This window comes from Epinephelus lanceolatus, chromosome 10 (genome assembly GCF_041903045.1).
Source record: "Epinephelus lanceolatus isolate andai-2023 chromosome 10, ASM4190304v1, whole genome shotgun sequence".
In the NCBI taxonomy this organism is placed as follows: Eukaryota; Metazoa; Chordata; class Actinopteri; order Perciformes; family Serranidae; genus Epinephelus; species Epinephelus lanceolatus.
The window spans coordinates 9,616,596-9,629,204 of record NC_135743.1 but is presented as its reverse complement, the minus strand read 5'-3'; the positions used below and the strand labels follow the sequence as shown (position 1 = coordinate 9,629,204).

Here is a 12,609-nt window from a genome sequence, read left to right as displayed (position 1 = left end):
GATGTGACACCAAGGTAATATCCCCGTGGCTCTCCCAGTTTTATTTTGGCTCTGATCTTTGACCTGCAGGTCAGTGCTCTGCAGGGCAACGCTCCAAACGAGAGGCAGATAGGAGGCAGAAAGGAGCTAATGTGTAAACCAGGAGAGAGTTAAAGAGATAAAAAGAGAAGGGATAAACAACATGATGTTACTGAGCAGAAAAAGTCAGTGTTTGAATACCTGGTCTCCACTCTGAGATCCTCACGTATAATGTGTCTGTGATGTTCTTTTATTTTTGGTGCCACTGTGGTTGGCTAACACTCATTAAGATACATTTCAAATATCTTTATATCATACTCAAATGTGTCTTAACTATTAAGTGTTTCTTAGTATTTATTTCTAGGTAAATGATATGAGGTGTACAGATACTGTGGACTGTGGCTTGACACCGTCTGGCTGAGTCCATGGTTCACAGTATTTGTCCAGTTGTGCACTGTTGTGAAAGACCGAGTTCTTCTTCTATTTATTCAACAGAAACATATTATACTGCCAAGAAAAATAAATTCTCACATTAAACATCCACCAAACACTGTTTGTGTTCAGCATTTCCAACACATTTCAAAACGGTTCTCCATGATTCAGTCCCTGCAGGATTTCAGAAGCTTTTTTTGGGCTTGTTGCGGCCTGAAATGCTGAATCCTGAATTATTATGAGCATTCAGTGTTTCCCACAGATTGAGAAACTATTTCTGATGGCAGGAGGGTGGAAGATCACCGCCGATCAGCTGTTGCTGCCGTTCAACACAATGCTGAAGGTGAGCCGTTCTCCCTCCGCTATCTCTGCCCAGCTAGCACGAGCTAACAAGTAGGCAGCAGCGACTAACATCCACACCAAGCCATTAAACAGTCCCAACAATCTCACACTGACACCCAAACAGCCCGATTCTGTCATTAAACCCATTAATAACAGCTGGGTAAAGTTAGCTGTGTGATGCTAACCGTTAGCTGTGTCACTGTGTGTGTGTGTCTCTGTCTCAGGCACAGAACTCACACCTTCGCAGCTGTAGTGTCATGATAAACAGAGAGAGAAAGAGGGCAGAGTAAGTCAATACGGTGCATGCAGCTCTACAATGAAGGAGATTTTACCTGTTTTAAATAAACAAAGTTGCTGTGAATTTGATGTGATTTGACAAAACTGCAAGGTTGCGCTGAATTCATGGGGATTGGCTGACTTAGCTTTAATTGTTGTGATCGCATCATTGGGAAGGGAGTAATTAAGCTGCTATGATCAGTATTTTTACATAAACAATGCAACACATGACTACTCTACAGTTTTGTTTTGTTTTTCAAGCCAGTAAAGTTAAATGTTTCTCAGTGCTCTCAAAAAGCCCAAAAATGAGCCCGGTCTCACTCCAAAGTCATCAAATCCGGCGTTTGGGCACTGACTTGCAGTGTCAGAAACCAACAAAAAAGGCATTTTTTTAATGTCGGCATGGTACGCGGCTGGTTGCTGTTACAGTTTAACGTTGCCTGGCGGTGTCAGGGGGAAACGCAGCAACAGAAGGACGAAAATTAAGGCGGCAAAAATGCAAACACCAACTTTCAACTGAGAAAGCAGTGTTTGCATCCCATAAGATTATAAAGCCAAACCCTGTTCTTCTTTCCTAAACCCAAACATGTGCGTTTCTTGTTGAAGGTCAAAACGTCAATTTGCAGTGTCATACCGACGGAGTGCATTTATTTTGATAGAGATTGTATGTAAACGTTAAATTTCCTGTGAAAACTCAAGTGTATTTTGAAAGAACACAAATGCATGTAACAGGCAGAACTTGACACGGTGTCCAAGAACGTCAACAACCAACGCACCCAGGGTACCTTGCAAGTCGTATGTGGACGTGGAAAGTCCATGACCAAACGTCAATATGTGACGAGGTTGGAGCGAGAATGTGTTGATAAAACTGACTGTACAAAACCTGCCCAGCACCCGACAGCAGACAGACACAGTTTGCTAGCAGGTACACTAAACTTTATAAGGAGGTAATATGTCAGTGTTGTTAACAGCTTGTTTCTGCTGCCCCCAAGTGGTCAAAAAAATATTGCAAAAACAGAATTTTTAAAGACGCTGTTGTAATGTGTCGATGTGTTGCTAATATAAAGCTAAGCTAATGCTGTGCTGTGTATCTTTAAGGAGAAAACACTGAAAGTGTCACATTCATGCATGTTTACTGGTATAAAAGATGCTCCGTAGTGAAATAGGGACTGCTGAAAATTACTAATTGCTGCACCCCGCTGAGGGGAAACACACCATAAAAAAAGAAAAGAATCAGAGCATAGCAAAATGGATATTTGTCCATATATATTACGTTACTACTCACCTAACCCTACTAACAAGCCATCTGCACACTGAAAGAGGACCAACACTGTCCTCAGCTGTGTGTCGAACATGAAAGAGCAGAGGTACGCAGCGAAACGTGAACGACACAACAGAACGAGAGTGCGGAAAAACCGGAGGCAGTGCAGGAACGAGAGGGAAAACAGTGACACAGACGTAAAGAGACAGAGACATGGAGGGCAGAGGAGGGTTGCGTGAGAAAGTTTGGTAGCTTTTACTGTGTGTGGATGCAGTCACCTCAGTCTGTCTCTCTCTCTCTCTCTCTCTCTCTCTCTCTCTCTCTCTCTCTCTCTCTCTCTCTCAGACTTTGATGAGGCAGTTCCTGAATTAATTAGTAAACCAAATTCACCCTGAACTCAGTGACTCTGATTCACCCTATCCTTATTTACACTTACACACACCAGCCCTCCCCTCTCGTCTCTCTTTAACACACAGTGGGACACAGCAGGGACACATTCATGTCTTTACTCTGAGTTTAACCTTTGGAGGAGACATTTGTGCATACATGTGTCCTCGGCTGCCTGGCTTTATCTGAAATGTTTTCATGTTTGCCTGTTTTGATCAGTGACATGTGAAACGCTTTGCAACTCTGTTTTGAAAATCATACAGACTGTGACTTGAATTGTATAGGTTTTTGGAACTTTACCAAATATTTTTACCATAAGATAAGCAACACATTTATTTAAAGGGCCAGTTCACCCAAAACATACATGCCAAGTTTTATGTTTTTAGATTATGAGGTAACAGATATATTGTACATTTTATAAATTATTTTTGTTGTCCATTTTATCAATTTTATTTATGTTTCTTGACTGTTGCAATATTTGCTTTTATTTTATTTCATATTTTTATTTCTCTTTTATTGTTAATCACCAAAACATGCAGGCGAATTAATTGTTTGGCAATAAAAACTGTTTTAAAAAATTATATTTGCTGCTGAGACTTCTGCTGCCAGGCCAGTACAGTGGAAGTGAACTATTTTAATTTCTGGTGCTCAAATCCAAAACCATCCACACTCAAAGAGAGCTGCAAACCAACCTACATGCCAGTCACATTTTAGCTTCACATCATGCTATTATTTTCCATTTAAGGACGAAGGAATTAATTATTTTATTCTATTTATATATTTTATTTATTTTATAATTTCAGTTTTGGCAGCAAAAAGTCCACACAAAAAAACAACGCATTTTCACTTTTAGTATTATGCAAAAATACTTTCTCTTGTGTTTAGGGTGGCGGCACAAGTCTTAATGGCAGATCTCAAAACCTGAGCAAACGAAACAAAAATATCTGTATCTGCATGAATGGAAACAACCTAAATGCCAGAAAAATGTTGGCATTGAACGTTTCTGCAAACCACCATATGTTACATTTGTACATTACTATGAATCGGGTATGTTGAATCTTTACGTTTCAACAGCACTGTGCAGGTTTAGGCACAAAAACACTTGATCATGGTTAGAAAAAAAATTATGATAAGGTTTAAAATACAAGTTTTTGTTGCACAATCTTGGCAAAAAATGCAGCTCTGTCTTGGTAAAAAAAAAAAAAGCTTTTCGTGGCACTATCCCCGGTGGAAAAATAGCAACAAGTCACTAAAAAACACTCAAGTTTGGTGCCTGAAAAGCCGCCAGAAACAGCAAAGTTTTGTTGTTTTTTGGTCTCAAACAGCTGTCTGCAGCTTGGCAGGCGTCTCGCCAGGGTGACACCATCCACTATCCCCTCCACCGCCCGATGACAAAGTCAGCTCACATACTGTGTCACTTTATAAACACTGATATGAAACGTACAAATGTAAAAAAAAAAAAAAAAAAAAGGCTATTTTTAGTTTGCAGAAATGTACAATGGCATGGTTTTCTTCTGGTGACAGGGCTGATGGAAACTATAAGAGGGTAAGTGAAGTTTTTCTGGGTGTAAAATGACTATTTGCTGATATAGCGGAGGTCATGAGGTCAGAGAGGAACCGCCACTATCACACAGTCATTTAAATACCTGTACAAAACTGTTGTTTCTAAATGGGAATAGTTTGTTGCAGCTGTGGCTTCTTCTTCATGAGTACTTCTGCTGCACTCCCACTCAGTGAGCATGTATAAGATCATCAACTAAATGCCTAAATTATAAATGCACCCAGATTCCCCCACAGGGGCTATATTAGAGAACGGATGTGCGGCAGACTGAAGGAGAAGCCTCGTCGAAGGCGGGGGGGTTTGAATGTTTGACGAATTCTGCGCCCCTACTCGAGCGCGTGTCATTACACGTGACCCGAGTGACACACAAAAACAGGTTGAGCTACTTAAGTCACAAGCAAAACAGTCCAGTCAGTAGAGTGATTGACTGACTGCACCTGAGAGGGGTCACGTTACCTTGGTCGCATTAGCGATACAGTGGGATGTGCAGAAAGAGGCACAACCTTTAAAGGGAAGAGATCATTACGCTGCGGCGTGAAGCCTCTTCACCTTGATGTGTCCAAAAGCATTAAAAAGCAGCATCATTCATCTATTCTGTAATATTAAAGTCAGCCTTGGAGGTAACGTCACAGGCTCCAGTGTGTCACTTTAATGGAGGCTGAGCATTATGTGAATGGGAGCTATTTTCCTTTGAGAGGCCTCTGCGAGTGCGCTGACAGGGGTTAAGCATTTGAATTTGTCAATAGCTAAATTACTGGGATAAGTAAAGGTTTTCGGAGCCAAAAGGAGGCCACACACTGCAGTGTTTTGGTGTTAAATTGCCCACAGTGGAGTATGGATTAGTCCATACACGCTGCCTGTTAGACTTTACCGCTCCAGTGGGGTATTTACTTGCTGGAGAGGCCCCCGGTCGGTTCACACATTTGGACTTTGACTTGAGCCTGTCTGTTATTAATGTTTTAGTTTTGGTTGACCTATATTTTCCACTGCTGTTGGTATTTTGTCAGAGTGCAATATGGGTCAGAGGAGGCGGCAGACGTCCTACTGCGCACATTCAATGTGGGTATGACAGATTCCTGTCACACAAATGGATGTTGAGACTATTTACTATTTATTAGGCCCGTGTATTGGCAAGAATCTGGTGATGTGTATCACAATACAGAGGTTACGATTCAATATATAATGATATATCGTGATACTGTAAGGAAGGTAATACATTGTGGCATTTAAAAGAAAATTTTAGGAAATATTTTATAGTATTAAAAACACCACCAGATGAATAAAATTAAAATATAAAAACATTTTGTTTCTTTGTGCATTTGTCTTTGTATTTATCACAGTAATATCTGACATCATAGCACCACTTTTTATGTACTTTCGAGCATTTGCATATATAAGAAAAAAACAAAAAATAAAATGATTCAAATTAAGAAAATAGAAAATTATAAATAGTGTAACCACTATATTAAAAAATAATTAAAAATCTGAAAAATTGATAGTGTTTTTGATAATAACATCGCGATACTCGAGCATAATCGATATTTTCACACCCATATTTACATCACTACACCACTGGTGAAAGAAGTATTAAAATCCTTTACTTATGTAAATACCACACTGTGATAATACTCAACTACAAGTAAAAGTCCTGCATTCAGAAACCTTTTTTAACTCAAAGTATGTATCAGTGAAATGTACTTAGAGTATAGAGTGCAGTAAAATGTTTCCAGTCAGTGTTTTACATTTACATGCTGATGTTTTTGGATGAATATTCCTGCTACATGAATGCATATGTTGCATTTTCCTGCTGATGTTTAAGGTTGTGCTCATTGTAACTCCTTTATATACAGTTGGGTAGTTTAATCTACTGCAGTGAATCATGTTCTATACGATCATCATATGTTTGTAGAGTGGCTGTCCTGTGAGAACTATGAATCGTTAAAAAGTTTTCATGGTGTCAGAAAAACTGGCAGAAAATGCAGCAATGTCTTGGTAAAAAAAAAAACATCAACCGCAGTGGAAAAACAGCAATGAGTCACTACAAACACCCAAGTCTGGTGCCTAAAAAACTTCTTTATATACTTTTGGGTTTAATCTACAGCGATGCTTCATATTCTATAAGATCATCATACGTTTGTAGCGTGGCTGTCCTGTGAGGACCACGAATCAGAAAAACAGCTTGTTTTCAGCTTTGTGACGACACATTTTCCAGCTGATACAGGAGGGGTTTTAAAGAGTTTATTCAGCCTAAGAAGACGGAGAATTTTCTCAGCACACAAAGGAACATTTAATCCTTTAGTTTATCAAAAAATGTCGAACTCAAAAATGCAGAATTGAAGATACATGTTTTTACTGGACAGGAAGTGTGTGAAAAATTCAACCTAATCACCAGAAAAATGTTGGCATTGAATGTTTCTGCAAACCACAGATATGTGACATGTGGACATTATTATGTAGCTGAAATGCTGGAACTTTGTGGCTCAGATTAGGCACAAAAACCACCTAGTTATGACGAGAAAAAGATCATGTTTTTGCTTTTAATACCTCGTTTGGGGGGCACAATCCTGGCTGGACAAACACTGACAATGCACAACCATTTCTGGTCCTATAAAGCCACTGGAAAAACAGCAGGTTGCTACAAAACACCCACGTTTAGTGCCTAAAAAGCAGCTGGAAACAGCACTGACTCGCAAAGTCACGACTATTTTGTTGTCTATTGGTCTCGAACTGTTGTCTGCAGTGGCCTACAGCTTGGCTGGCGTCTCGCTCATATGCAACGTCACTTTAGAAAGGTTGATATGATACGTATGAAACGTACAAATTCTACTACGCTAGGCTGAAAAAAATGTAATCTTAAAAGTAACTTAAGCTGTCGGATAAATGTAGTGGAGTACAAGTATAATGTTGCATACAATGGAAATACTCAAGTGAAGTACAAATACCTCAAATTTGTAGTTACGTACTTGAGTAAATGTGTTTTGTTACATTCCACCGCTGCACTACACTCTACTGTGTGTGTCTGCATGTATTTGGCGTGCTCACAGCTGCCCTGTACGATTCAAAACACACACACACACACACACAACAACATGACATTATCACTGTGTATGCATGCATTAATCAGAGCAGTAAACTACCACACGTGTCTTTCTGTCCTCAGTGAAGTCAGTAGCTCGTCCTTGTGGGCTGCTTCAAAATTAAAACATTCACTCCAGTTCAAAGGAACTGTCAGGCTGATTCTCTCTGCCTCTCCGCTTCCTATTCAACCCAGAAACTGCGCTGACAGAGAAACAAGAGGAGGTTCTGTGTAGCTGCGTGGTGACACAATGCTGCCAAGGTTTTTTTTTTTTTGAGGGTTTGATTCCCACTGAGGGCAGCACAGAAATGTTTGCTGCCATGGTGCTGAAAGGTGCTCCGGATAAAAGTCTCCAAACAAATGATATTATGTTCTACACAGCAGTCTGTAGAAAGAGGTCAAACGGGGGAAAAAAAAAAAAAAAAAAAAAAGAAGCAGCACTCACTTGAAAGCAATAAAGTTCTAAATCTGACGCAGGTCCACTCATGAAAGTTTTAACGTGTCTTCTCAGGAAGCGAAATATGAATTCAGTCTAAACAGAAGGGTCATGCAGCAGTGTCAGGGATATCAAACACTGATGTCATTTTAAAAAAATGATGTCAGCTTTCTCGTGCTTGTTTTCTATGTGAGGAAATGCTGCAGAAGCATCACTTTTACAATGCCTAATTTGTGAATAAAACCAGTCAACATATACAAATTATTACGTACATTACGACCTATATGCTGAGAGTAAAAAGGTTTTTAAATGATTAATAGCATGCCAAACTTACTCAGCTCCACACCTTTGATATTCTGCTTTATTTTAACATCTTAATCTCTGAAAACAGAAACATCAAATGCATGTTTCACCTGGGTCATATCTGAGAATAAACACTGCATCCGTCCCCTTGTCAACCTTATGTGAACCTACTGAATAATGCAGATGGAACATAACTTATGTATGACCTCTGGGAGGACGACAACAGTGTCTGTGTGTTTTAACCGTCCTGAACTTTTCAGTTGACAGCCTCAATTTTTGGATTCTGGGATGCAACGGTGTTTAATTTACTGTGGATGTCACAACAAATAATGATGCGTAGATTTAGTTTCACAGATACTTAAATATGTCTGATATCTGTCTCATAAAACAGATGGGCGTCATGATTAAACAACTGAAGACAACTGGACATCTGTGATTGACACAAGTGAAGTGAAAATGCCTGTTATTTGTAATCAATCACGATCACTACTTTTCTCAGCCTCTCATAAAACACCAGATGAGTATTTGTGACCATTTTTTAAATTCTCTCCGTTTCCAAATTGCACATGTCCGAACAAAAAGTTGCCCTAAGTAGACAAATGAATGCTGATAAACAGAAGTCGGCCGACAAAGAGGATTTAAGGACACAGTTTAATCCTGCTGACCTCAAATGCACCAACAGATGAGCTCAGCCAATGTAAGTTGACCTGCTCCACATTTAAGCCTTTTGCGCACAACTATAAGCCAGCGCTGCAAAAAAAAAAGAAAAGATAATGAGCAGATAATGAGTTTTAAAACCTCACTATTTCTACAAAATTTCAATTGAAGAATCCCCTGCAATCACGTGACGTCACCAGGCCTCATCTCAACACAGTGTTTTCTCATTTTTGGAATGAAACTAAACTAAAATAAATAATTTGTGACATCTGGAAACATTTTTCACTTATTTTCAGTCACTCTGTGATTTGTTAAGGTGAATACTTTTTGCAGTGTGGGCTGGTCTGCAGCCTGTGAGCACAGCATCATGTTCTCTCATATTAACAGAGAGACGAGTTTCTTTGCATGCGATTTTTAAGGCGCATGAGAGATCTCATGAACATCAGGCTGCCCTTAGGGCTGTCAGACTGTAAAAATGTCATGTTTAACAAAACATTAACTAACTACACTGAATGCTGGGCAGTTTTCCCTAAAGATAGTCAAAGAATTTGCCAAAGGGAGGTGAAATAATCATTTTACTTTGCGCGCAAAATCATATTGAATGTTAAATTATCCACAAGATAATTAAATAAATTGATCAGCACAGAAAGTACAAAAAACAATGATTATCTAGTGATACTTCCGGGCTGTTTGAATGGTTTAACTTATATTTAAAGTCTGATTAGGCTGAATCATCAGGCGCATCAGGCGATCTGCTCGGGTTCATTCAGTCGGGATCGAGCCGGTGTGGCTTGCAAGTATTTTACATGAGGTAAGACTATGTGTACAGTGCATACACACACACACAGTCACAGAGAGAGTGAGTCAGTGCACTTGCGGGAACCCTTGAGGGATCATCTCATCTGAGGCTCTAAGGAGGACGGGTATTTCCACCGTCTGTGTATTTACATTTAGGCTCAGGCTGAGAACAAAGGGCGGCGGGGTCGTTGTGGAAAGACTATCTGTCCTTAGACGTCCCCTGCCGTAGTGTCCTTGAGCAAGATGGCTCACTGGGATGCAGCTGCTGACCCTATTCTGTCCTGTGAGAGGGAGAATAGCCGGGGCCAAGTGTGACATCCTCATCTGAGACTCAAGACTTTTGAGGATAAGCGGGTGAAACGCACTTTTTTTGAGCCTACAGGACAGTTGCAGCCTTGTTTCATGGCTCACCTGTGTTCAGGTGATGAGCACCTTCATTCACTCCCCAGAGACATTACACAGCAAAGCTAACATTTCTACAGGCTTTCACTGACGCCTCTTAATCGGCACTTCAGTCATCCAACGCGCGTAAACAAACCCCAAAAAACACAGACGTTCAGAGACAGAAATTTAAGGCCCAAAAATATGCACCAGCCCATCTCCTGTGAATGGGATGCTGAATGATAAATAATAAGGGGAGCGCTGCTCCGCACCAACACGTCTCCGCTGCTCCTCTTTGGCACCAACTGACCCGTTGTTAATCCAACACAATACAACAAATGTAGCGGCATCCTCTTATAGCGGCTCCGGGTGTCGGTGAGCAAACAGCATAATTAAAACAGAGGGACAAAGGAGGGATTTCACACAGAGCGGGGCGTCTCAGAGCGCACCAGGGTGGATGAGTTAGATTTGGTGAATGAATGTGAAATAAGCAGGTGGTGGCCGATTATTTACCCACAGCAAGTGTAGCGCAATCAACAGGCATCACGAAACATGACGCGTAATTTACGCACAAAATCTCTCACTGGTACTTTTTAGTTTGACATGTGAGGACAAATTAGAGTGTGGTGTTAAATAAATTTCTCACAGCAAGAGAAACGTGGTGAAATGACTGTCACTAATCTAAAAGTTTAAGTTTTAAAAATGTTTTCTTGCAACAGATAAGATAATGCGCGCCTTTATGCTTTGTGCCAAAGATAGTTTGGTGAAACCGCACCGGAAACACGAGCTCCAGACGGTGTTTGGAGTCACACACTTGTTTTTAAAAACAGTAAAATCTTTTACGGCTGAGCTCAACACTTAACGGCCTATTGGGACTGATATTTCACAACATTACGCACAACTTTACACACAGAATTGGTAAACAAATTCCACAACCATCACACACCTATCCCCTTACCCTCTCTCCTCATGCCGACTTTGAGGCACTTCTTCAGCCGGCAGTACTGACACTGGTTCCGGTGGTGCTGGTCGATGGGGCAGTCTCGGTTCCCCCTGCAGGTGTAGGACAGGTTCCGCCTCACCGAGCGCTTGAAGAAGCTTTTGCATCCCTCGCAGGTGAACTGACCGTAATGCTTCCCACTGGACTTGTCCCCGCACACCATGCAGTCCACGTTGGGGATCTTGTCCCCGGAAAGTGCGTCGTTCCCCGGGGTGGAACCGTTGGGGGTTCCCGGTGCCCCGCCGGGCTCCTGGCCGCATATCTGGAGCTGCGACCCGGGATCTGCAGAAATGCTTTCTGGCCACTGGTTTACTACCATTGCCATGCTATCCCCAAACACTTTGGTCTTTGTTTAAATCACAGAAGGAGAGTGATAGAGATCCGTCCTGACGTCTTGGAAGAAAAAACACACACGAGGGAGGGCGTAAAGGCGCTTCCCACTTCCTCCAGAGGTCAGTCAGAGTTTATCTGAGCGTATTTATTGAAATGAAATATATACTGAGTCCTCTGTAAACATCTATCAAAGTTCACAGCAACAGCGAGGTATCAACATGATCGATGCACCAGAGCGCAGCCTACAACTCCCGGTGTTCCTCGCTGCGCAGCAATCCATAAACACGTTGTTCTTCACAGTGGAGCCTTTTGGAAAAGTCTGTCCGATAAGTCAGCGTGTGTCGGCCGTCACAGTCAAATGTTGCCTGACTTCGTCTTCGCTTCTGGAATTTGAAAAACGGCGGAGTGTGAAGAGACAACAATGTTTCGCGTCTCAGCCGGTCGCGCCAGTTTATCCACAGCACCAACGCTGCTGTTTGGCTTCACGCAAGATCAATTCTGCCTCCTGAAAGACACGCTGGAGTCAACACTGACCGCATTTCACGCCGTCCAGTGTCAGTGACGCGTTTATTTAGTCTCCGCGAGCTCGCCGTGGAAACCTAACAAGCGCAGTCCCGACACTAGCCGTGTTCCTCTTGTTGTTGCGCGCCGCAGAGAGGCTTTTGGAGCGCGACGTCTGATCTGTATTTACCCCAAAAACACACGCACACACAGCCGCAATATCCTCCGCGTGACCGTCCAGCTTCAGCAGAGACACTTCACGCGCACAACAGTCTTTGCCGCTCGAGCGTGTCGACTGTCTGTCCTGTCTCCGAGAGTCAAAGCTACAATTTGGGGGAAAGTGTCACCAGCAGGCTGCCTCGTAGCGCTGCCCCCCCGGCGGCGCTCCATATAAGGTCATAACTGCCAAATTAGGTCATGTCCCCTCCCCTCAGCGGGAGAGGTGAGACATAAAGAACCGGTTGTGATTGGTCGGAAAAGTCTGTTAAAAAAGTAAGGAGCGCTCTGATTGGACGGCGGCCGATTAGGCTGAGTTTGACTGACAGGAGCGGTTGTTGTGATACAAGTACTTTAAAGTGGACGAAGGCAGGGTCCCATTCAGAGTAACGTGCATCCTGTGCGCCAAGAATATAACAAACCTGCTGTGTTTTATTAAAAATATATTCTTTAAAAAATTAAATAAGCTCCAGAAACCAGTACAGCTACATCTATATTCTGTTTTTATATTCTAAATTAACTTTACATTATTTAAAGTATAATAGATCTTTATGATGAGGAGGGAGAGGATTTAAAGTTCCCCATCACACACAAAATATGTTTTGCTTGTTATTTAATTTGGATGTTTGAC

The 12,609-nt window shown here is 41.6% G+C and overlaps 1 protein-coding gene across 3 annotated transcripts in view; it reads right to left on the bottom strand.

Moving 5' to 3' along the window:
• The window catches only part of nr2f5 (nuclear receptor subfamily 2, group F, member 5), a 30,497-nt gene extending 18,407 nt beyond the window's left edge, over positions 1 to 12,090 (bottom strand). The window contains exon 1 of one of the 3 annotated variants that reach the window (XM_033641011.2): positions 10,875 to 12,090. In XM_033641011.2, coding sequence (XP_033496902.1) covers positions 10,875 to 11,253 — 379 coding nt within the window. In that variant the 5' untranslated portion in view covers positions 11,254 to 12,090. Of the gene's footprint in view, positions 1 to 2,353; positions 2,529 to 10,874 lie in introns of those variants that run through there. The other 2 variants (XM_033641012.2, XM_078171423.1) reach the window with 2 other exon arrangements.
• Between the last annotated feature and the right edge of the window lie 519 nt (positions 12,091 to 12,609).